Source organism: Protomyctophum bolini (assembly GCF_963924005.1).
Source record: "Protomyctophum bolini genome assembly, chromosome: 8".
Lineage (NCBI taxonomy): Eukaryota > Metazoa > Chordata > Actinopteri > Myctophiformes > Myctophidae > Protomyctophum > Protomyctophum bolini.
In genome coordinates this window covers 7,482,314-7,508,043 of record NC_137869.1, presented here as the reverse complement: position 1 = coordinate 7,508,043, position 25,730 = coordinate 7,482,314, and the positions used below count along the sequence as shown (strand labels likewise).

Sequence of the window (25,730 nt, the reverse complement as noted above, 5' to 3'; positions counted from 1 at the left end):
GTAAGCCATCATAATTACACCTGTTTAAGTACAGTATATAATGTACCTTTATCCATACACAAAAAAGTACCCAGCTCAGTAGCCTTGTGGTTACGAGCTCAGTGGCCTTATGGTAAGGGCTGGATTGGGGGTAAATTCATGTAGAAATACTAGCGTCATGTCTAGGGGGAATACTTGAATATCAAGCTGCCTCACGTTGCAGGGGATAGACTTCTGACTTATGGACCACATGGCTCGGGAACCGTTAGTTCTCATTCTCAAGGAGAATACTTATACGTATTATACTTATACATGACTCATAGTGATTATAGTTTCCCTCAAAATATGTAAGACTTGAACCGGGTTCACAGTACTTCATGACACAAATGATAAGATATACTGTACTGTACCTAGATCAATCTGTTCACTCAGTTCCCAGACGAAGTCAGGAATCACCCAGTTATATTCACTAAAGTCAGGTAGGAACTCCTTCCATTCTTCGTACGACTGGGGGGGAAAGGACAAATGTTCATCAAAACAATCCACATATTTTAGATGCCATTTTATTTTAGATGCCATATTATTTTAATAGCTTCAATTAGAATACAAATAAATATCCTGCATCTCTCCATTATGCAAGTGTAGTACTAGTGCACATGACCATCCTCTGATGTTGCCGAAAACATACATTGTATCTGGAGTTCTACAGTCAGGGAAAACTTTTTTAGGATTTCAGATTTTGTTTTAGATCAACTGCCCCCATTTTCTTCTGCCCACATTTCTATACTTTCATTGTGCAGTTAATGCCATAGACAAGGGCAAGGTGTTGAAATCCTAGATAACGTACACCTCAGTCGTGCCTTTATCATCTAGGAAAGTTAAAAATAGGTGTGTGTATAGGGTGGACACACCCAACAGTCTAGTTTGAACAGACACTGGAATGCCAGGGACCATTTTGAGTAATTCAGAGAATGTTTCTTGAAGTACAACCTTGACTTGAATAAATAAGCATTGGGTTCAAATCGAGCACACTACTGTTGTAACTAATGAGTAAACATATATACTGTAGAATAGGATAATCAATATTGGCTACATAAGTAACACGAGTCCAACTGAACAGGCCTCCAACTGTGGCATTTACCTCAACGAGACAAAAACGGAATACGTAAATATATGCAAATTCAACAATAACCACGTTATCTAACCACTTAACAACACTCCTTTGACTACCCATATACATCTTGGGTTCATAGTACATCATCAATTAGGAAGGGTATGGCCTGGTCAGCCTGCAATGACATGCATAAGATCTGGTCATCCCAACTTAGTAAGATGTTCGTAATGGGAAAATGTCATTTTAATCTATGTAAGTCAACTGCTGACAGAGGTAGTAGGAGTAAATAAATCCTGTTACCAGCAGTCAACAGCCTATTTGTGTGATTTCTAGCAGATTGGAAGAACAGCCATGTAAGGCCATGTGTTAAAGGAGTGTTCTGTTTATTTTCAACCTATATGTGTTATTTTGGGACTCTCGAAGTGTAAAACTGTAATTGGGAGATGTCATGATACCTTGGTGTTGTGTCTTACTCCAGGAGCGCTCTTATAATAAATCTGTGATTGTGTTCTAAACACTTTTAAACCTTCCCTTGATCTGGACTTCAAATTCATTGCACTTTGGTTGCGAGTTTAAAATATCCAGTACAGGTTCATGTACTTTTTATTTGCATTGTAATCCCTATAGGGGTTTTTTAGATGGCCTGTGTTTGAAACTGTGTTTGAAAAATAAACAAATCATCCAGGCCACTTCACTCATTTATATATGGATATGAAGAATCAACTGAGAAAATGCTATCGTTACCGCTACTTCATGAGTTTTTTCGCTAGAATCAGACTGTATCATTATATGAGTGACTGACTGGGGATGAGCGAGTGATGTCAGGACTTCGGCGCTCTATGGCTCCGAGACATGGACACTTTCAAAGAAATTAGAGAAACGGCTGGATGGCGCTTACACTGCTTTCTAATGAGAGCGCAAAATCTCTCTTGGAAGAGCCACCCATCGAATTCCCTAATATACGGCAACCTTCCCCGTGTTTCTTCACTAGTCCGATCCAGAAGAACACAGTTTGTCGGCCACTGATCAAGAGGTTATAACTGCCCTTCTTCTCTGGAATCCTGCCTCAAAGCAGACCAGAGCTAGAAGACTGTCCTTCTGAAATGGCATTTAGCAGATGGACTAAAATCCTGGCATAAATATCAGCACCATGCAGATGCCGTACTGTGGGTTTCTGGGGTCAGTAAATGGTGCATTTATATAGCGCCTTTTATCCAAGGCGCTTTACAGAGATTGTGCATCACATTCACCCATTCAGACACACATTCATACACTGACACTGATGGCGGCGGAAACCATGCAAGGCACAAACCAGCACATCAGGAGCAATTTAGGGGTTCAGTGTATTGCTCAAGGACACTTCGACACTAACTCTGGGGGAGCCCGGGTTCGAACTGGCAACCTTGCGAACTGGCATCCAGCCACTCTACCCCTGAGCCACCGCCGCCCCTGTACAGTAGGCGTGGGGCAATAATATAACTATGTCACTGACTCACAGTTCCTGTCCACCACTAAATTGATTCTGATCACCGTTCATTCACAATGTCAAGACAGACAAGTATACCTTTTTAGCCGTGTAGCCTCCACCCACAGCAGAACCCAGCATAATGTACCGGAGCTTCAGCAGCCTGGCGGCTAGGCGGAGCCCCCAGAAGTTGCGCTGCTGCTGGTGGCCCCGGCCTCCTCCCGACCCTCCCGGGGGAGGTTTGGGGGGCCGCATGGGCAGCCGGGACATGGAGGCGAAGTGACGGGCCGCTGTGCGATGCGGGGGACGCTGGGGGTTGGCATTCGCCGAGTAGCGGTGGTGGATGGCACGGGACAACGGGTGCAGCTTCTGCAGGGGCACTCGGAACCTGATTCCCATGTTGTTGTTGGAGACGAGGTTCCTGCATGCCAGGCTGTGAGAAACATAAACAGTAGTGGGCCAGTGGCATGGATCATCTCCCAAACAAGCAAGATTGTCCCACTACTTTTATTTCTGAAAACAACTATAACAATTGATCAGAATAATTAAGTGCCCTGATCATTGTACACCAAAGTAATTGGCTCCAAATTCAATTGTGCATGGGGGAAAAAGCTTATTGTAGCATAATTGTAACAAAAGTGACAGTACACAAGTACAGTAAAGTCCTTCATATCAAGCTATGAGAAACAAACATCGGCAGAGGCAAGTTTACCTACCTGGCATGGAACATGTAGATTATATGACAAAATGACCATTTAGCAGTAGATGTTTGTGGCTACTGTTCTGTGCACCGATAGAGCACCTCTGTTGTCATGCAAAACGTGACTTGTATTGATGCGACAGGAGCTGAAGCACGTACATTTAACCACAGAGGTCTAGTGCTGCGTAGTTTCCATTCACAGCTTTTATCCATTTGTTGAGGATGTGGTGACATAGCTAGTGGTGACATATAAATTATGCGTAATAATATAAAATATGGTGCTTACAACCGTTAGCAGTCAGCTAACAGTGTTACACCCTGATAACGCTCCTCCACTACACTGTCCTCCACTGTCACTAACAGCAGCTATGCTAATGTTATCTCAATAAAAACAACTTACCAGGCAACGTTGCTGCCGACGCGCAACATAGTGCTGTTACCAACAGCGGGTAAAGGCAAATGTCGTATAGATTCCCTCTAGGTACAATTTAAACCATCTTTCCAATAGGTGGACATTTGTTTGCCTGACAAGAACAGCTAATTATCGTTAGCGAACAAGGGCACAGCAAGAAAAAGGCAGCGTCTAGTGAGCAGATCTAATGAACAGATTTAAGACTTCCGGTGGACGATCTCTTCAAAATAAGAGTACCCTCTAGAGTATGAAAAAAAAGTTTCATTTGCACATTAAAACTACAAATTAAGCATTTAAAGGGGGAGTGTCAAAGCCCGAGATTAACATTGCTGATAAGGTACATCACGTGGTCTGAATGAAAACAGTTTCAAACGACACGTGACTATATCTCAGGCTCTGACGTGACCTAGCATCTAGCCGAGCTGAGTGGCTAGCGCAGTAAAGGCTAGTGGTTTTGAGGTAACCTTTTGCGTCATACTAGGTGAAAATATCATTAAAAAATTATTTTATTGCTTTTATTTATTCCTTACAATGACATTGAGTTGACGTGTACGTTTTAGGGTAAACTGTTACATAATCGCAATTTCGCGTGACTAGTCCGTCTGAGCCCCCTCTCAGGCTCTCACCGCCGGGTTCGTGCAGGCTGCACAAGCACACACGGGGGACGCCTCTCTCTCTCTCTCTCTCTCTCTCTCTCTCACACACACACACACACACACACACACACGCAGACACACACACACACACACACACACACACACACACACACACACACACACACACAACATTGTTTGAACATGTGAAATGTTTGTTTATGCATAATGAATTCATGAGAATCGCGGGCCGCGGTAAGCCTTGAACTCTGGCCGGGACACAAGGCACTTCAGAACGGGGAGATTGCGAGAGGAGGTGGGGGTGGTTTTTTTTTTTTTTTCTCCCTCCGTATATCTCTCTCTCTCTCTCTCTCTTTAGGGTCTCAGAGGGAGACAACTCACCGAGTCCGAAAACTGTATTAAATTAATAGTTTGTACTTTGTAGAACTGTAACAAGCACAAAAACTATTCAATACAGTATTAAAATGTCTGCTTTGTTCTGCAGCAAGGGGCGATATAATGCTGTGATTCATTCCACTTTACTGACCGTTTCATTGCCTATATTATGTCAGATTGTCCGTCATGAGTGACTACTCGTCGCCATAATATAAATATGAAATGGGAATATTTAGGTCAAATTGCTGATTGATTTTGAACATGCATTAACAATAGCCCCGAGAAGATAAGAACACAAGACAACATGCATTTATTTATTCCAATTACTGCTGCTCTGTCCAATTTATTCATTATAGTCGAGCCGATCGCTCTCTGCCCTGTCCTTGGAATTGACGTAGGCAAGACTGTCTACAGAATTCACGAGTGAAAAACATTGTATGGGTAATCCGTAATTGGGTATTATGAGTCACTGTAAGTAACCGTGTCGGCCCCAATTCATGATGATTACGGATCCCCATGTCCCATTCATGCAGGTATGCATATGTCCCATATGTGCCCTCTCCCTCCGCTCATTCTGTAGCAGAGGGAGAGGGCGCATTATGGGGCTAGCAGGCTAGTCTGCCGTACCAGAACAGCGGTTGTTTTTTAATGGTATAGTCACCCGCGGTCACAGTCTTAAAAATAAAAATATTTTCTCTAAAACTGCTTGGTAGGGCTATAGCTGGGAAAGCCTCCACTTCATTCAGTAGAGCATTAGACGTAACGAGCTGTCACTCATTCATTCATGCAGCCCCATGTTGCAAATACAAGGAAGGAAGGAACCTTCACTGCCTGCCCTGCAGCAGGCCAGCTATAGTCTCTCTCTCTCTCTCTCTCTCTCTCTCTCTCTCTCTCTCTCACACACACACACCGCGTCTCGCCGTCTTGCAGTTGCAATGGATGACGGATAGAGCCGATGCTCTTCTTGGTAAATAATAAACACAACTCTTCGCGTTCACAACAGCTATACACACAGGCTAAAACATACCGATAGAATCAACTTGGTGTGTGTGTGTGTGTGTGAGAGAGAGAGAGAGAGAGACCGCCCCTATATCGGTGTGTGTGTGTGAGAGAGAGAGAGAGAGAGAGAGAGAGAGAGAGAGAGAGAGAGTGTGTGTGTGTGTGTGTGTGTGTGTGTGTGTGTGTGTGTGTGTGAGAGAGAGAGAGAGAGAGAGAGAGAGAGGGGCGGACACAGGTTAGGCCGGCCGCTAGAGTAGTCACAGGCAGTGTACTGGTAACGTTACGTGAAGCTCCAGGGCTCCGTGAGCCCTGTTCAGCATTTAGCCGGCTGAGGGCGTGTCAGCGGGGGGAGACAGATAGACAAGATAGGTACGATGGAGCCCGTCGCGCGGAATTGCGATTATGCAACAGTTTTCCCTAAAACTTGGACGTCAACTCGGTGTCATTCTGGCGAGTTTTTTGTAGCAAAAAAGTAATTTTTCCACCAAACTTTTACCCAGCTATGAGGCTGAAGGTGGCCTCAAAACCACTAGCATGAGTTGATAGCCACCAGGAACGCTAACTCGCAGAGCCCAGAGCCGCTCTGACATTTAGACCAGATACAAGATCAATTTTATTGGTCAAATTGAGCTGGCCCGTAAGTACGTCACAATCTAGATGCTAGCGTTAATAGCCTTAATAGCTTCCCGAGGGGCGTGTCATCCCCGCTTTAAATGATGCTATATGATGCTAGAAGACACACATTATGTTTCTGTGTAAAAATAAGTAATTAAATAATAATAATAGTAATAATAAAGTCATCTAAATGCATAAATGCTCATCACTGGAGTGCATGGACTTTATAAAGTGGACACTGGACAAAAGACGGCTCCGCGAGGCAACTATCTGGACATACCCACGCGTCCGGGGAGATGTCCTCTACCACCCCACAGTCTCCGCTAAGCGGGAGAGGTGTAAAATTCAGAGCAGCAGAGCTTCTACTGGGGTCAATGCAAAAAAAATTACCGTTTCCGGACCCAGACTGGACACTGGACAAAAGACGGCTCCGCGAGGCAACTATCTGGACATACCCACGCGTCCGGGGAGATGTCCTCTACCACCCCACAGTCTCCGCTAAGCGGGAGAGGTGTAAAATTCAGAGCAGCAGAGCTTCTATTGGGGTCAACACTCAAAAAAGTGCCGTTTCCAGACACAGAATGGACACTGGACAAAGAGGCCTCCGCGAGGCAACTATCTGGACACACCCACGCGTTCAGGGAGATGTCCTGTACCACACCCCAGTCTCCGCTAAGCGGGAGAGGTGTAAAATTCACAGCAGCAGAGCTTCTAATGGGGTCAATGCAAAAAAAATTACCGTTTCCGGACCCAGACTGGACACTGGACAAAAGACGGCTCCGCGAGGCAACTATCTGGACATACCCACGCGTCCGGGGAGATGTCCTCTACCACCCCACAGTCTCCGCTAAGCGGGAGAGGTGTAAAATTCAGAGCAGCAGAGCTTCTACTGGGGTCAATGCAAAAAAAAATACCGTTTCCGGACCCAGACTGGACACTGGACAAAAGACGGCTCCGCGAGGCAACTATCTGGACATACCCACGCGTCCGGGGAGATGTCCTCTACCACCCCACAGTCTCCGCTAAGCGGGAGAGGTGTAAAATTCAGAGCAGCAGAGCTTCTATTGGGGTCAACACTCAAAAAAGTGCCGTTTCCAGACACAGAATGGACACTGGACAAAGAGGCCTCCGCGAGGCAACTATCTGGACACACCCACGCGTTCAGGGAGATGTCCTGTACCACACCCCAGTCTCCGCTAAGCGGGAGAGGTGTAAAATTCACAGCAGCAGAGCTTCTAATGGGGTCAATGCAAAAAAATGTACCGTTTCCGGACCCAGACTGGACACTGGACAAAAGACGGCTCCGCGAGGCAACTATCTGGACATACCCACGCGTCCGGGGAGATGTCCTCTACCACCCCACAGTCTCCGCTAAGCGGGAGAGGTGTAAAATTCACAGCAGCAGAGCTTCTAATGGGGTCAATGCAAAAAAATGTACCGTTTCCGGACCCAGACTGGACACTGGACAAAAGACGGCTCCGCGAGGCAACTATCTGGACATACCCACGCGTCCGGGGAGATGTCCTCTACCACCCCACAGTCTCCGCTAAGCGGGAGAGGTGTAAAATTCAGAGCAGCAGAGCTTCTACTGGGGTCAATGCAAAAAAAAATACCGTTTCCGGACCCAGACTGGACACTGGACAAAAGACGGCTCCGCGAGGCAACTATCTGGACATACCCACGCGTCCGGGGAGATGTCCTCTACCACCCCACAGTCTCCGCTAAGCGGGAGAGGTGTAAAATTCAGAGCAGCAGAGCTTCTATTGGGGTCAACACTCAAAAAAGTGCCGTTTCCAGACACAGAATGGACACTGGACAAAGAGGCCTCCGCGAGGCAACTATCTGGACACACCCACGCGTTCAGGGAGATGTCCTGTACCACACCCCAGTCTCCGCTAAGCGGGAGAGGTGTAAAATTCACAGCAGCAGAGCTTCTAATGGGGTCAATGCAAAAAAATGTACCGTTTCCGGACCCAGACTGGACACTGGACAAAAGACGGCTCCGCGAGGCAACTATCTGGACATACCCACGCGTCCGGGGAGATGTCCTCTACCACCCCACAGTCTCCGCTAAGCGGGAGAGGTGTAAAATTCAGAGCAGCAGAGCTTCTACTGGGGTCAATGCAAAAAAATATACCGTTTCCGGACCCAGACTGGACACTGGACAAAAGACGGCTCCGCGAGGCAACTATCTGGACATACCCACGCGTCCGGGGAGATGTCCTCTACCACCCCACAGTCTCCGCTAAGCGGGAGAGGTGTAAAATTCAGAGCAGCAGAGCTTCTATTGGGGTCAACACTCAAAAAAGTGCCGTTTCCAGACACAGAATGGACACTGGACAAAGAGGCCTCCGCGAGGCAACTATCTGGACACACCCACGCGTTCAGGGAGATGTCCTGTACCACACCCCAGTCTCCGCTAAGCGGGAGAGGTGTAAAATTCACAGCAGCAGAGCTTCTAATGGGGTCAATGCAAAAAAATGTACCGTTTCCGGACCCAGACTGGACACTGGACAAAAGACGGCTCCGCGAGGCAACTATCTGGACATACCCACGCGTCCGGGGAGATGTCCTCTACCACCCCACAGTCTCCGCTAAGCGGGAGAGGTGTAAAATTCAGAGCAGCAGAGCTTCTACTGGGGTCAATGCAAAAAAAAATACCGTTTCCGGACCCAGACTGGACACTGGACAAAAGACGGCTCCGCGAGGCAACTATCTGGACATACCCACGCGTTCAGGGAGATGTCCTGTACCACACCCCAGTCTCCGCTAAGCGGGAGAGGTGTAAAATTCAGAGCAGCAGAGCTTCTACTGGGGTCAATGCAAAAAAAAATACCGTTTCCGGACCCAGACTGGACACTGGACAAAGAGGCCTCCGCGAGGCAACTATCTGGACACACCCACGCGTTCAGGGAGATGTCCTGTACCACACCCCAGTCTCCGCTAAGCGGGAGAGGTGTAAAATTCACAGCAGCAGAGCTTCTAATGGGGTCAATGCAAAAAAATGTACCGTTTCCGGACCCAGACTGGACACTGGACAAAAGACGGCTCCGCGAGGCAACTATCTGGACATACCCACGCGTCCGGGGAGATGTCCTCTACCACCCCACAGTCTCCGCTAAGCGGGAGAGGTGTAAAATTCAGAGCAGCAGAGCTTCTACTGGGGTCAATGCTCAAAATGGCTCTGCATGCAATTTCAAAGTAATACTAATTATTTTGGTAATTACTGGTGTAACACTAATGTCAATTGACAATGAATGACAATGGTAATGTTAGATGGGCCATTAACATACATTAGCCATACCTCTACCATGAATTGCAAAATACTGTAAGGCTAAGTATTTTTGCAGTGGACCAAATACATTAACCAGTTCTTGTTCAGGACTGAATCCATTAGAACAACATCCAAGCCTTTACCAAAAAGCAGTTTATAAAAGTGTACTAAGTATACTTAAGGTAAAAGGTGCTTGCTTTAAAGGTATTCAACTAATGTATTTTCACACACACATTGGCTTCTTTGGTTTTTGGCTTTCTAGTCTAGTCCTGTTCATATTTGTTTGGCAACTGTGATATATACAAAATGTCACCAACTATATTACCAACTCATAGCTCATAGCTGGCTGCATGCAATTGCAATTGCAAAGTAATACTAATTACTGGTGTTTGAACACTAATGTCAGCATGAATAACAATGTCATTCACTATGTAGATGGGCCATTAACAGTAATAGCTTATTTTTACAGTGCTGTACATTCCTGCCCCAGATATAGATGAGGTGACAACGATTGATCGTTGTATATATAAAGTGGCCCTCTCCAAGCATTACATTTATAAAAGAATAAAAGAATACAGACAAGGCTTTGAAAGTTAGAAATAAATACCTTTTAATTAATCATTCAATCAATCAATTCAATGGAAAGAAAAAGGCATACAGTTTCATTCACTGTTACACAGAAGAAGAAAAAATCACTCTTCAAAATAATGGTCATCACAATCAGAAATAAAACGCTCATTTTAAAGTTTCCAAATCCCTACAATATTTGTTTTTAAACATCACAATTTGTCTTAATGTGGACTGAGAAGCTACTTTAATAGTTTAGTAGTCACAGATTTGATCAATTTACTGCATGTGTGTGCGCATCTGTGTTAATACAGCAAACATTATTCAAACACATGCAAAACATGCAAAAACTACAAAGTCAATCAGTGCAAACATCACTCAAAAGTACAAAATGGTACTATAAGTGCAACGTACCTATAAGTGCATACATTACTCAAATGTATAAAAAGGTAAGACGTGCAATGTACCAAGTGCAAACGTTACTCAAATGTATAATATGGTACAACATGCAATGTACCTCAATGCAAACGTCACTCAAATGTATAATATGGTACAACATGCAATGTACCTAAGTGCACACATCACTCAAATGTATAAAAAGGTATAGTGCAAAGCATCACTGCAAACATTAAGTGCAAACATTGTACACACACACACACACACACACACACACACAAATTGATCAAAAGTTAGATGTACTTTTAAAGCAAAACCAGCTCAGTCCAAACATTTCAAACGTTTGTTTTTAGATGATCACAGTAAGCACTATTGGATTAAATCACGTGGGGACGTGTCATTTGGCGTCCCTCGCATCCTCCATTGTCGAAGTTCTCCTACAACATAGATAAAACAGAGCCTTTTAGTGCAGTGCAGTACTTAAACTATGTACTCATAGCAATACATTTTTTCCTGTCAGCTCATACAATATGATATCTCGCTTTTCAGTCTCTGTTTGGAAAGTGTTGAGACTCACATCAAACAGAACAGCTTTGGAAAATAAACAAGTGTAGAGACCACAGCTACTGTTGTCAGTTTGTGTTATGAAATGAGGGCAACTGTCATAACACTCATATCTAAATGTGATATTCATACCTCTACCATGAATTGCAAAATACTGTAAGGCTAAGTATTTTTGCAGTGGACCAAATACATTAACCAGGTCTTGTTCATACGTATGGACTGAATCCATTAGAACAACATCTAAGACTATGCTATCACCCTCCACTGTCTTTTTAGAGAAATCTATGACAATTGCTCCCCAATGAGTCTTTTGGAGGTTGACTGGCAATATTACCAACTCATAGCTCCACCAATTCTGTGATGTTCTTGGTACATCTGGTAGTATGCTGATGTCACCACAATAAAGACTCATTAACTGTTGGCTTACAAAAATGCTGGGACAAATATATGCCCTTTTGTCAACAAGATGAGATAGCAAGAGCTGATGGTACTGATCGATTGTCTTATCACACAGCCACCCGTTAGCTTTCTCTACGCAAGCTAAGTCAGGTGAAGGAGTTACCTCTAGCTTTGGAATGGGTGTCACTTGTGTGCGTTGATTGCATCTGTCTGTGCATTTATGCATTTGTTTGTCCTGACGAAACTTGATTATTTCTTTACTTTTTATTTTCTCGTATGACACGACATAGAAACTACTTGTGCCTAATGTATTGTTGTGCTGTTGAGCGGATGCTCTTTGCATCAGCTCAAAGGTATAGCCTGCTGTGTCATTCGATTCATTTGTCCAGATATGCCATTTATCATCTATACGGATGTACAATGTCGCATATGGTGGCCTGTCGAAAAATACACACATACTGGTCAAAGCATACTCATTTTGGTGGTACAGACAGGATAAATTGAACGTAGTTGGAATTTTTGTGCCAACTCTTAACAGGAGAAGTAAGGTCTGTGGGCTGTTAATTACTTCATATGTTGATAAGCTCTTTTCCTGCTGACATGTTTCACATTGTTCAGATTGAGCAGGTAATATTTGTGCAATAGTGTCTAAGATGCCTTTTTGTGACACGTCAAGTGGCTGCACTATGAATTGTGACATGTTCTTTGTAGATGGCAAGGCCTTGTCACCACATTGAGTACAACTATACAGACTAAGACTTTTCAGGCAAAGCAGGTCATCTCCAAGGAAAGGAGACCGAAGTGTGTATTCTACAAAGATGTTTAATATGGTGCATACGTCTGTCCTAGAACATTTCTGAGACACTAATGACACTGATGTGTTGGCTAGATTGAATTTATCAAGTTTCCGTCTAAATGTTGAGTCCTGTGCTGCTGCTTCTTCAAGCCGTGTGTGACATTTTTTGAAAGCAGATGTCTGTTGTAGAAATGTTAGAATTGGTAATGGTATGGGTTCACACATATTGTCATTTAGACTTTCATTGCATAAAACCACATCATCTTCTTCCAAATTGTCCTCCGTTATTGTTCTGTTATTATCCTTGTCTATTGTGATGCCAGCATCACCACATTTCACATAGAAATATAAGCACCCATTTATTTTTGACTCTCGCACAGCATTTGCTGCTGGTAAGATTTCTATCATTGTGTCATTTGCTTTAATTACAACATTGTCATAAATCAAGTCTGCCCAAAAGTGTCCAGTTTTGGCCAAAAACCAAAGAAGCCAATGTGTGTGTGAAAATACATTAGTTGAATACCTTTAAAGCAAGCACCTTTTACCTTAAGTATACTTAGTACACTTTTATAAACTGCTTTTTGGTAAGGGCTTGGATGTTGTTCTAATGGATTCAGTCCTGAACAAGAACTGGTTAATGTATTTGGTCCACTGCAAAAATACTTAGCCTTACAGTATTTTGCAATTCATGGTAGAGGTATGGCTATCACATTTAGATATGAGAGTTATGACAGTTGCCCTCATTTCATAACACAAACTGATACTAGTAGCTGTGGTCTGTACACTTGTTTATTTTCCAAAGCTTTATTTATCAAATCTGTGACTACTAAACTATTAAAGTAGCTTCTCAGTCCTCTCCCGCTTAGCGGAGACTGTGGGGTGGTAGAGGACATCTCCCCGGACGCGTGGGTATGTCCAGATAGTTGCCTCGCGGAGGCCTCTTTGTCCAGTGTCCATTCTGGGTCTGGAAACGGCACTTTTTTGAGTGTTGACCCCAATAGAAGGTCTGCTGCTCTGAATTTTACACCTCTCCCGCTTAGCGGAGACTGTGGGGTGGTAGAGGACATCTCCCCGGACGCGTGGGTATGTCCAGATAGTTGCCTCGCGGAGCCGTCTTTTGTCCAGTGTCCAGTCTGGGTCCGGAAACGGTATTTTTTTTTGCATTGACCCCAGTAGAAGCTCTGCTGCTCTGAATTTTACACCTCTCCCGCTTAGCGGAGACTGTGGGGTGGTAGAGGACATCTCCCCGGACGCGTGGGTATGTCCAGATAGTTGCCTCGCGGAGGCCTCTCTGTCCAGTGTCCATTCTGGGTCTGGAAACGGCACTTTTTTGAGTATTGACCCCAATAGAAGGTCTGCTGCTCTGAATTTTACACCTCTCCCGCTTAGCGGAGACTGGGGTGTGGTACAGGACATCTCCCTGAACGCGTGGGTGTGTCCAGATAGTTGCCTCGCGGAGGCCTCTTTGTCCAGTGTCCATTCTGGGTCTGGAAACGGCACTTTTTTGAGTGTTGACCCCAATAGAAGGTCTGCTGCTCTGAATTTTACACCTCTCCCGCTTAGCGGAGACTGTGGGGTGGTAGAGGACATCTCCCCGGACGCGTGGGTATGTCCAGATAGTTGCCTCGCGGAGCCGTCTTTTGTCCAGTGTCCAGTCTGGGTCCGGAAACGGTATTTTTTTTTGCATTGACCCCAGTAGAAGCTCTGCTGCTCTGAATTTTACACCTCTCCCGCTTAGCGGAGACTGTGGGGTGGTAGAGGACATCTCCCCGGACGCGTGGGTATGTCCAGATAGTTGCCTCGCGGAGCCGTCTTTTGTCCAGTGTCCAGTCTGGGTCCGGAAACGGTACATTTTTTTGCATTGACCCCATTAGAAGCTCTGCTGCTGTGAATTTTACACCTCTCCCGCTTAGCGGAGACTGGGGTGTGGTACAGGACATCTCCCTGAACGCGTGGGTGTGTCCAGATAGTTGCCTCGCGGAGGCCTCTTTGTCCAGTGTCCATTCTGTGTCTGGAAACGGCACTTTTTTGAGTGTTGACCCCAATAGAAGCTCTGCTGCTCTGAATTTTACACCTCTCCCGCTTAGCGGAGACTGTGGGGTGGTAGAGGACATCTCCCCGGACGCGTGGGTATGTCCAGATAGTTGCCTCGCGGAGCCGTCTTTTGTCCAGTGTCCAGTCTGGGTCCGGAAACGGTACATTTTTTTGCATTGACCCCATTAGAAGCTCTGCTGCTGTGAATTTTACACCTCTCCCGCTTAGCGGAGACTGTGGGGTGGTAGAGGACATCTCCCCGGACGCGTGGGTATGTCCAGATAGTTGCCTCGCGGAGGCCTCTTTGTCCAGTGTCCATTCTGGGTCTGGAAACGGCACTTTTTTGAGTATTGACCCCAATAGAAGGTCTGCTGCTCTGAATTTTACACCTCTCCCGCTTAGCAGAGACTGGGGTGTGGTAGAGGACATCTCCCCGGACGCGTGGGTATGTCCAGATAGTTGCCTCGCGGAGGCCTCTTTGTCCAGTGTCCATTCTGGGTCTGGAAACGGCACTTTTTTGAGTGTTGACCCCAATAGAAGGTCTGCTGCTCTGAATTTTACACCTCTCCCGCTTAGCGGAGACTATGGGGTGGTAGAGGACATCTCCCCGGACGCGTGGGTATGTCCAGATAGTTGCCTCGCGGAGGCCTCTTTGTCCAGTGTCCATTCTGGGTCTGGAAACGGCACTTTTTTGAGTGTTGACCCCAATAGAAGGTCTGCTGCTCTGAATTTTACACCTCTCCCGCTTAGCGGAGACTGTGGGGTGGTAGAGGACATCTCCCCGGACGCGTGGGTATGTCCAGATAGTTGCCTCGCGGAGGCCTCTTTGTCCAGTGTCCAGTCTGGGTCCGGAAACGGTAATTTTTTTTGCATTGACCCCAGTAGAAGCTCTGCTGCTCTGATTTTTACACCTCTCCCGCTTAGCGGAGACTGTGGGGTGGTAGAGGACATCTCCCCGGACGCGTGGGTATGTCCAGATAGTTGCCTCGCGGAGGCCTCTTTGTCCAGTGTCCATTCTGTGTCTGGAAACGGCACTTTTTTGAGTGTTGACCCCAATAGAAGCTCTGCTGCTCTGAATTTTACACCTCTCCCGCTTAGCGGAGACTGTGGGGTGGTAGAGGACATCTCCCCGGACGCGTGGGTATGTCCAGATAGTTGCCTCGCGGAGCCGTCTTTTGTCCAGTGTCCACTTTATAAAGTCCATGCACTCCAGTGAATAGCATTTATCCATTTAGATAACTTTTTTATGTTATTTAATTACTTATTTTTACACAGAAACATAATGTGTGTCTTTACAATAACTGTAATGTAATAATAATACTAATAATGTAATGTAAAAATTATTTAATTAACGAATTAAATAACCTTATTTTATTCTGAAAGCAACCGGATGTCTTAAATCTGCTAGCTCTCAGACCGGAAGTTCTAAAACTGCTCATAAGAATGACAGCAACACTTCCGGCCGACCGGTACAACCTCCAAATAGACACCACCAAACATCAACCGATGAATCGGTTCCTATATCCACCAACAGTGAAACACCGATAATTTATGACATTTTATGTAGTTGGCTTGGTTCAGAAATGTACAGTGGTTTAAATGCCTACTTATATTACCCAAAGTAAAAGTACACTACTCATTGTGCAGAATGTCCCATTTCAATTTTCCAATGTATACAAATCTTTTATAAATTATTAGCAGATCTGCTAATAATTAATCATTTTTAAGTGGTTAATGTGTGTTTTGTAATAATAATCAAAATCTACAAAGTAACTAGTAGTAACTAAATAACTTAAGTACTGTACTTAAGTAAATGTATAGTTACTTAGTTTACACACTGGTATGACTATGACCTCAGTAATTAAGGGACCAAGAAGTCACAAAGTGACTTTGGTCACTTATTGTTTTTGTGTATATTTTTCTTCTCCTTCTTCTTCTTCTTCTCCTTCCGCCAAAAATTGCAGTTCTGACTGAACGGTGCAGTCTGTTTTCGCGAAAATCTGGTAATCTGGTAGAGGGCCATGTCAAACGGTGACTATGCGAAGCCCATGACGATTGGCCAAATGGTGGCGCTATAGCACTCAATTGAAAATGCAAACTTTGAACGTGAATTACTTATTCTATTTCATTTCATTTTTTGTTTTTCATGGCTGCAAGTTCCCACCTGATGTTGTGTGGGAGCTCAGACTGCTCCAGACCGTACTGAATAGCTGCTAGTTTACATAATGTCTTGAGACTAGGACTGCAATCTAAGATAAACAGGTCACTACTGGATCCTCTAAAGAGGATGATACGATCTCCCATCATGCAACAGCACATCACAGTCCCTGAAGACGGCGGCCCTTTCCCCTTGAGATCAATCTTCTTCCAGGAGAAGGTCTCTGGACTGAATTTCCACAGATCAATGTAATTGAGATTCCTGCCATTACCACCAAATATGTACAGCTCTCCATTGTAGGTAAAGGCTGACTGAACCCAGCGTTGTTCTGGTAGAAGCTGTGTAGAAGGTGTGTTTAACCAGTGGTTGGTCTCTGTGTCAAACACTCTGATGGTGTTGCAGTACGGACCCAAGTTGCTGATGTAACTACTCCCCCAGCCCCCAAATACAAACATCTTTGTCCCAATGATGGTGGCAGAGTGCATTCTTGAAATAGGAGGTGGAGTTCCTCTGGTGTCAATTAAAGTCCAGACCATTGTGCTGGTGTCCAACTTGCAGATGTCATTAGTAGACCTAGCGATCATTGCATGCTCGATGCATCCTCCATGAATATACATGACCTTCCACAAAACACAGGTTGAGTGGTTTTTCCTCCCCACTGGAACATTCCCAGACACCTGTGGTTTGAACCATCTGTGGGCGTCGACAACAAATGCATAAAGCAGGTTGCAGTATGTTTTATTCTCGTATGGACACTCAATGTAGTACTCACACCCTCCCCAGAAGTAGACAATATCCTCAATGATCACAGCTGTGTAACCCCGGCGAATGGCGGCAAGGTGAGGTTCTCCTGTTTCAGGTGACAAATGTGCAGTGGTCAACTTCCTCCAGAGTAAAGTCACTGGGTTGAAGACCTGCACATCAATCTGATACCTGTGGTTCCATTCAAAGTAATACAGCTCGTGTCTCACCGCTACAGCAACATGACCGCCTTCCTTTGACCCCTTCTGATGCAACGTCCAGGAAAACATTTATAACAGTTAATGGTGAATTGAAGTAAACCTGTTGTTTCCTGCTCTGTAGAAGAATGAAGAGCTCAAGAGCCAAGGAAAAGGAACACTTCTAGATTATAGAGCTCTTTGAATCTTGGTCGAAAGAGTCTTGAAGATAACTGTCTTGAAGAGATCTGTGAAGAGTTGAGTCTCAGAGAAGTTGATTAACTTCTCTGAGACTACATTGTTTTTTATCATACTGGCTGGATTGTTCGTGTCATACCGGTGAGTTCACATGTAAGTATGACATCAGGAACCCCATGTCTGACCCCTATTTGGGCACAGACCTGCTGGGAGACATTTTTTTGGATATAGAAAAATCACCACGTTAATATTAATGTGTACGGTATGCATGTGTGTGTGTAGGGTATATAGCACCTTTAATGATATGGGCTAAATAGCACCCTTTGCAGGGTGCTAACACCTTTAATGATATGGGCTAAATAGCACCCTTTGCAGGGTGCTAACACCTTTAATGACAGGGGCTAAATAGCACCCTTTGGTGCTATACCAGAGGTGCCAAATACAGTAGAACTATATTGTTTACACGTTAGTCATGCCAGATACCAGATGACTTATATGCTTCAAAATCACACTTCTACTCAAAACATTCTAAATGGGGCTTAACAGGGATATAGTAATCTAATATGCTAAAAACTATTTTTGATTTGACAATGCATAGTGCTTCAATAATTTACAAAAATATAATGGAATATTACAAAGTGGAAGACTGAAAATCTTATAGCCTATAATATAATTTCCAAAGTTGGGTGGGCCACTAGGGATATTAGAAGCAAATTTATACATTACAAAATTCTACATCCCTGTGAAACTGTTTAGGATTAGATGGGCTTAGTGGAAGACAAAAGGTGTCGGAAATGTAAGGGGGGGGGGGGGGGGGGGGATGGTACGTTTTTACATTAATTTTGGGAATGCCCTGTGGTTTTACCCTTCTGGAAAGAGGTACAGAGGAAACTTGAAGAATGGCTGGGACTTAGATTACCAGAATGCCCAAGGCTCTGTCTCTTGGGAGATGGCACGATGTTGCCACAAGGGGTCACAAAGGCACAACATGCATTAGTGACTGCAGGTCTTACCAATGCAGCCAGGAATCAGCCAGGATGATACTGAGAAACTGGACGAGCTGGACTACACCAGAGGTCACAGACTGGACCCAACTTATGACTGAAACTGCATCTTTTGAGGAACAATGTTCAATCAATCAACAGCATTAGGCTGAATTAATCTTTCTTTCTTTCCCGGTGGGGCCAGAAATTCAAATCAACATATCTCCTGGCTGTAGCTCATTGCTAAGACATTGGGTGTTTTTACAGTTGGTGTTACGCAGAAATATTACAGTCGCTTATTTTATTTTAGTGAAGACAATTATCCAATCATCCTGCTCCATTGGGAAAATCTGCCTCAGAGCCATATCAGTTCAGAGTCAGCTGTTTTCAGATCAACATTGGTCAAGTTAAAATTATTGACTTTAAATCATGTTCTCTACTCCTAGCCTCACTCCCTTGGGAATGTCAGCCCTTTTAAAATTGACTACTTGAGTTTAAAATAAATTAAAACAAAGGACTTTTCAGCACATTTATTGAAAAGAAAGAAATCAAGTGAAATCAAAAATACAATTCTCAGAAAAAAATGTAAAACAAAAATAAATAAAAAATAAATTACGAAGTACAAAAATGTGTAGGTAATTAAAGGGGGAGGGGGTATCCTGACAAAGAAAGAAAAGAAACATGACATACTCCAGAATAGCCTCTTGCTGAGGTTGTGAGACACACAAATCTGAAGCACAACTAAATAAATTTGACAGAAAAAAACCAAACATACAGGAGAACAGTAATAAAATGTTTTAACAACAGTAATATTTTCATCGTTTTAGGTATCAACTTTTATTAGATTTTCTCTAGTCATTTATTACAAATACACATATTTCCCTGAGGGAACATCAACTTGAGGGGTCCAAAGACGAAGTGGTTGACACATTCTAAATGCCTCATAATGGTCTTTGCTTCAACCACGTGAATAATTATGCAGACAATGCCAAGTAGAGATGTCAACAGTCAGTATTGGTACCTGTTATAACCGCATAGTTTGTTTTTTGCACATTATAAACTGTTACTATGACATAGTGTATGTCAGATTCAATTGTAGAATTATAGCATTGAAAAACTGCAAGCACTGAAGCTCGGTTTATACTTGTCGTGTGATGGTGCCGTGCACTGAAAATAGGTTCTCCTACTGTTCTGCAACATATTACTGTTACCAGTTAACAGTGGGAAAGGCCATTGTCGTACAATTCCACAAATAATTTCCAATCGGTGTACATTTGAGTGGCTGCCAGAGAAACCAAATAGTTTGTTCGCGAACAAGGATACAGCAAGAAATGAGAATGAGAGCTCAGGTCGGATTTTCTCTACAGGTTTGTAATCAGCTGTTTTTGGTGCATAATACCGGTGTACGACGGAATAAAAATGAAGGGTTACAGTTTAGACTGGAGCAAAAGGATGAAGTGAATTCTTAAGGTGCATCAGCACGACAGACAGTTGAAACTGAATTATTGTATCATTTCCCAGCTCCTTCGACAATACAAAGCCACATTCTTAAGTTATAGCAACATTTTGATTCAACATGAAAAGAGGAAGATAATTCAGTAATCAGTATACAATAAAAAATCAGTTGGATGACGGATGATGGATGGTGAGCCAAGATATAAATACACACAAATCAAAGATTGTCAGACATATAGATGCTTATAATCTGAATTCTACAAACACTACATTGAAGTAGAATTCCTTTCTTTCCCTTGTAAGACCCCTTGGTGAACACCCAGATACGGAGACAGACAAACATAAACATGGATTAACTAAAAGCAGAAATTCAACCATTTTAAGCCTTATCTTCATACAGTATGTGGTCCTGCACTAATGCTCATAAGATGGTACTGTACTGTACTGTACTGTACTGTACTGTACTGTACTGTACTGTACTGTACTGTACTGTACTGTACGTCTACTCTCCCTGTGTCTCAGTGGACTGTTCAGAAACATTACTCCAATGGGGATTCCAAGCTATTGGAAACTACAGCCTTTGACACCCTGGAAAGTTAGCACAATGAAATTGCATATATTTATTTTTTTGTTTCTTAAGTGTCCACAGACCACCTCTTAGACAGAGTAGAAATAAATGGTAGGATGGTACCATCTTATGATGAGCATTAACTGAGGCCCACTTATAAGAGAACATTGAACATGGGTGGTGTATCTTTAAAAAGGTCCCATTATCCTTGTTTTGCATCAGTGTCACGCACCGAAAATAGCAGATCTACAAGCTCACAAAGCATCATTCTGCGACGCGTTATGAGGCTTGTAGATCCAGATTCTGGTGTACACCACCAGTGCATACGCAAGAATAAATTACCCTTTAAGAGACTTACAGGGACACCAGTCTCAACCTCTCAACATCAAGTTAAAACATTAATATGTTTTGACAGAACTAGAATAGTGGCAAAAACAATTGTCCAACTACTACTTTATTTCTGAAAACTACTAATCATTGATCCAAGTGCCCTGATCATTCATTGTACACCAAAATAATTGGCTGTAGGAAAAAAGCCCAGGAATCATGACTGAACCAGAAGACGCAAGCTTATGGCAACATTGTAACAAAAGTGACAGTACACAAGTAAATCTAGACAGTACAAATATCATGTTGACAGACAACTCAACTGATTATGACAAACAGTACCAAAAAAAAGTAGAAGAAAAACCATCAACACTTCAGCCCTTTGATATAAAAATGCATGACCTTTTCATATATCATAAACAATCTTTTTCAAATGCCTTTTGTTTTCTTTTCTTTACACACATGGATACTGTAAATGTACATCTCAAACAAATATACAAATAGATTATTATCAACATAAATTCAATCCTATTCAGTTTTGTCATACATTAGGGTAGGGTATTCTAAAAAGCTGAGGAATATATACTTTCTTTTTTTTTTTAAACAACCACTGTACCAGTGTTTAATAAATGCTATTACTCTTTGGGAAATGCAACTAATCAGCACTTCTGTAGGAGACACCAAAAGACTGCATTTCTTTGGAAAATCAAATTGCCATTGTTTGTTCTTTGTGCAACATTCAAGACCCTTAAGGCCTATTCATACTTTGTCGTACGACGGTGTGCAAATTAACCAGTATAACCCTACAGTTGGACTGGGGTCCCCCAGGGCTGTAGCCTGACTGGGGTCCCCCAGGGCTGTAGCCTGACTGGGGTCCCCCAGGGCTGTAGCCTGACTGGGGTCCCCCCAGGGCTGTAGCCTGACTGGGGTCCCCCAGGGCTGTAGCCTGACTGAGGTCCCCCAGGGCTGTAGCCTGACTGAGGTCCCCCAGGGCTGTAGCCTGACTGGGGTCCCCCAGGGCTGTATCCTGACTGGGGTCCCCCAGGGCTGTAGCCTGACTGGGGTGCCCCCCAGGGCTGTAGCCTGGTTTCCAGCCCGATACACTGCGTGACAAAACAAATCACGGAACACGACAAATCAGTCTGTAAACCAGGCTACCAGGGCTCTATACTAGCCGCCCCTCCTCTTTTCCCCCGCTACACCAAAACACAATATGAAAAAAATATCCGATCTATTAGCTCACAACACACTGCAGTGCGTTGTGAGCTAATAGAGCTGCTATTTTCAACCGAATGTTTCACCTCAGAATAGGAACACTATAGGGTTAAAGTGGTTAATTAATAGATTTGAACAGATTTAACCTGTTTAAATAAATAAAGCTCCGACAGAAAAATCATCAAAATAAATAAGAGCACCTCGAGTCTGTCTAGGCCTCACCAGATTTGTCATAATACAAACTGCCAAATTTAGTACAAATGTTGTAGACACAGCAAATTGGCACAAGGACGTCAGTTCCAGCCAACAATCCTAGGCAAGGTGATCCACAATCCTTCTTTAGTCCTTCTCATAATTCCGGACTATTTTATGCCCAATAATAACATTTAAAATAGCAATATATTTCACCTACTTAATGTGCAGGGGCAAATATAGTTCAATGTCCAATATTTTAGCCCACATTTGTAAAGATGTCCCACCAGATTAATAAAACTTGCCTTTTATCATCTTTAATTACTTTTATATTATCAAAATGAGATAAATAAGCCAACAAGCAAACCAAACCAGTGATATGTGATCGGTTGTGTAGACGTACATATTCACCTGACTCGCAAACAATACTTTGATGGAAATAGCCTGTCAACGCAGAGCAGACCATAAAGATTGTGACCCAACTGTATCCGTGTATTGGTGCACTTCACTGAAACAGTTACATCACAGAGCCTAGGGGACATGAAATATTATAGCCCTTTGATATCTCTGGACTCTGTAGGTATGTCCAAGAATACATGTATACCATAATATGGTATATATATAGACAAATATATGGTGTACCATATAGTGCAGCAGCACTGATTACTGCTACACCTGGCCTATGGAGCACCTGCTCCATGGATTACACCTCAGTAATGGCCGCGCCCAGGGCACCCCTCTGTGAATTTGTCTATACTGTAAATGTTTTCTTGGACTCACAGCACATGAGTGTGAAATGGGAGTGCGTGTGTCTGCCGCTGCATGGCAATTTTGAATGTGCCTTATGTCAGTGAGCCGAGGAGAGTGACAATGCCTATAGCCTTTATCGGTTTTAATTGGTCTTCCATAGGAAGAAATGTAATACGGAGAGGATTACAGATCAGAGAAAAAGAAAAGGCAAGACAATTGAGCTTCCTTCCAAAACACCACCTTTGTGGGGAGAAAATAATCACATTTATATATTAAAAAACAGATTTTTGAACGTTGGATCATTTAATCAACAATCTCATTTCAATGTCACATAGCATCCTTTTAAAAAGTACCATAATTTAGTGTCAAGTCATTTACTCATGTCACAGGATTAACCTTTTTTCTTTATAGCAGATTAGCAGTCATTTTGGAAGGAAACTCTAAAACTGTAAGTGGAGCAGTACTGGGCCTGTCTACAGTACATGCACATGGGGGACATTACTGTCCATGCTCCCGGACCAAATGCATGCTGCCTCTTGTGCGTAGTTATTTAGTTTTTAAATACAGACTGAAAAGGTTTGGTTTAACAATACAGTAATGTTGCCCGCATGGTACTACTGTTGGAACAGCGGTCATATGACCGTGGCATCACGGTCATATGAAACTGGCTTCATGCAAAGTCCATGCATTCAGCGTCCTGTATGAAGACCTGTATGAGCTGGCTGTAGGTGAAGGCTTGTGAGGTGCACGAACACAAAAGCTATCGGAGGCTCCTGGAGAATAAGCGTGACTCAAATTGACGACTTTTGACACACGGGACAATTTGGCTCATCCATCACACCTGGGTGGTGTTTCCCACCCTCTGATTATGACGTAAGAGCAAAAAATGGGAACGATGTGAACATGGTACATTTTCAAATTCATTCCTGTGTAGATAAACATGACTGGGTTTCTCAGTTCTCTGCATATGTTTTACAACAAGGCATAAAAAAAAGCCTTGAGGCACGGCTTCACCTCATAATAAAATGTGCCTCGGCTGAAACAAGACGCGCACAATGAACGGAGTGCTGGCCACAGGTCCCAGCCTGTGGTTGAGCCTACAGTAAATGAGGGTAGGTGTGCGTGTATGTGTGTGTGTGTGCGTGTGTGTGTGTGTGTGCGTGTGTGTGTTATTTCATCAATCAATAGACACAGAGGCTGAAGTTTCAGGAGGGGCGGCCTGTTGAGAAAACAAATGTGAGCAGCCAACATGCCTGGCATATTGCCCACCAATAAATGCTCTTATAAAGCCATCTTTTCTATAGTAAATGGAACTACTCCACTGGTCATGTCAGTCAGAGCATATGGTGGGATCATACTTATTGTATGTCGGGTGATGGAACTACTCCACTGGTCATGTCAGTCAGAGCATATGGTGGGATCATACTTATTGTATGTTGGGTGATGGAACTACTCCACTGGTCATGTCAGTCAGAGCACGGTGGGATCATACTTATTGTATGTTGGGTGATGGAACTACTCCACTGGTCATGTCAGTCAGAGCACGGTGGGATCATACTTATTGTATGTCGGGTGATGGAACTACTCCACTGGTCATGTCAGTCAGAGCACGGTGGGATCATACTTATTGTATGTCGGGTGATGGAACTACTCCACTGGTCATGTCAGTCAGAGCATATGGTGGGATCATACTTATTGTATGTTGGGTGATGGAACTACTCCACTGGTCATGTCAGTCAGAGCATATGGTGGGATCATACTTATTGTATGTTGGGTGATGGAACTACTCCACTGGTCATGTCAGTCAGAGCATATGGTGGACTGGGATCATACTTATTGTATGTTGGGTGCGTAAAAGAATTGTGGTTGAGGTCATGGCGGGGGCTAGGAGTTGATCACGATCTGGTAGGAGGAGCCGTTCTCCGGGCGGGGCTTGGCCTCGGTGGTGGTGGTGGGTTTGGGCGGCCAGTCGGGGTCCACGCTGAGCTCCTGGGCCAGGTGCATGTAGCGAGCCTTGGGGGCCGCCGGCTGACGGCAGCACAGGGTCGCCAGACACTTGCGTCCCCACACGTCGACGCTCCCCTATAAATGCAGCAGGTTCCACAAGAACACACATGGCCAGAGAGCGGTGAGGGGAAGAACTGGTGAAGCCTGCATGCTAACGTTCACACATGCTTCAACAGTTTAAATGCAAATCATTCCATGCCAATATCATTTCAACATGCAACATGTGAACTGCACAACTGAAATATAGCGGTATTTGTAATAGATCATGCACTTTGCTATGCTATACAGTCCATTAGAACAATACTGATCTAATGTCCGGGTTTGTAATAGTCTGGTCTGCATGCATTCAGGCCTTTCAAAAGCAAAAATTAAGCATGATTGATAATACACTTACAAGGTTGGTGCGAAAAACAGCACAAGCTAATGTTGATAAGAAGTTGACATGAATTGAAAACAACATAACTGACAAGTTCCACAGAGTAGCTTTAATTTGCTTTGAATTAGTCTTGGTCTACAAGTCATCGCTGTTGGGTGGAAACCTTGTATGACCAAAAATTTAGCTTTACAATATAAAAACTCAGATAGGCAACAATTAAACAAAACATACAGTATATATAGCACATCGACAGTTATCGA

General features: G+C 43.7%; 2 protein-coding genes across 7 annotated transcripts in view; both read right to left on the bottom strand.

Annotated features, from left to right (window-relative positions):
* The window catches only part of opa1 (OPA1 mitochondrial dynamin like GTPase), a 61,320-nt gene extending 57,497 nt beyond the window's left edge, over positions 1-3,823 (bottom strand). For all 4 annotated transcript variants that reach the window (XM_080770946.1, XM_080770948.1, XM_080770947.1 and 1 more), the window contains exons 1-3: positions 3,659-3,823; positions 2,658-2,991; positions 390-486 (exon numbers count right to left, since the gene is read on the bottom strand). In XM_080770946.1, coding sequence (XP_080627072.1) covers positions 390-486; positions 2,658-2,991; positions 3,659-3,687 — 460 coding nt within the window. In that variant the 5' untranslated portion in view covers positions 3,688-3,823. The remainder of the gene's footprint in view (positions 1-389; positions 487-2,657; positions 2,992-3,658) is intronic.
* Positions 3,824-19,101: 15,278 nt separating this feature from the next.
* The window catches only part of atp13a3 (ATPase 13A3), a 68,674-nt gene continuing 62,045 nt past the window's right edge, over positions 19,102-25,730 (bottom strand). For 2 of the 3 annotated variants that reach the window (XM_080770943.1, XM_080770944.1), the window contains one exon: positions 19,102-25,169. In XM_080770943.1, coding sequence (XP_080627069.1) covers positions 24,972-25,169 — 198 coding nt within the window. In that variant the 3' untranslated portion in view covers positions 19,102-24,971. The remainder of the gene's footprint in view (positions 25,170-25,730) is intronic. The other variant, XR_013964539.1, reaches the window with a different exon arrangement.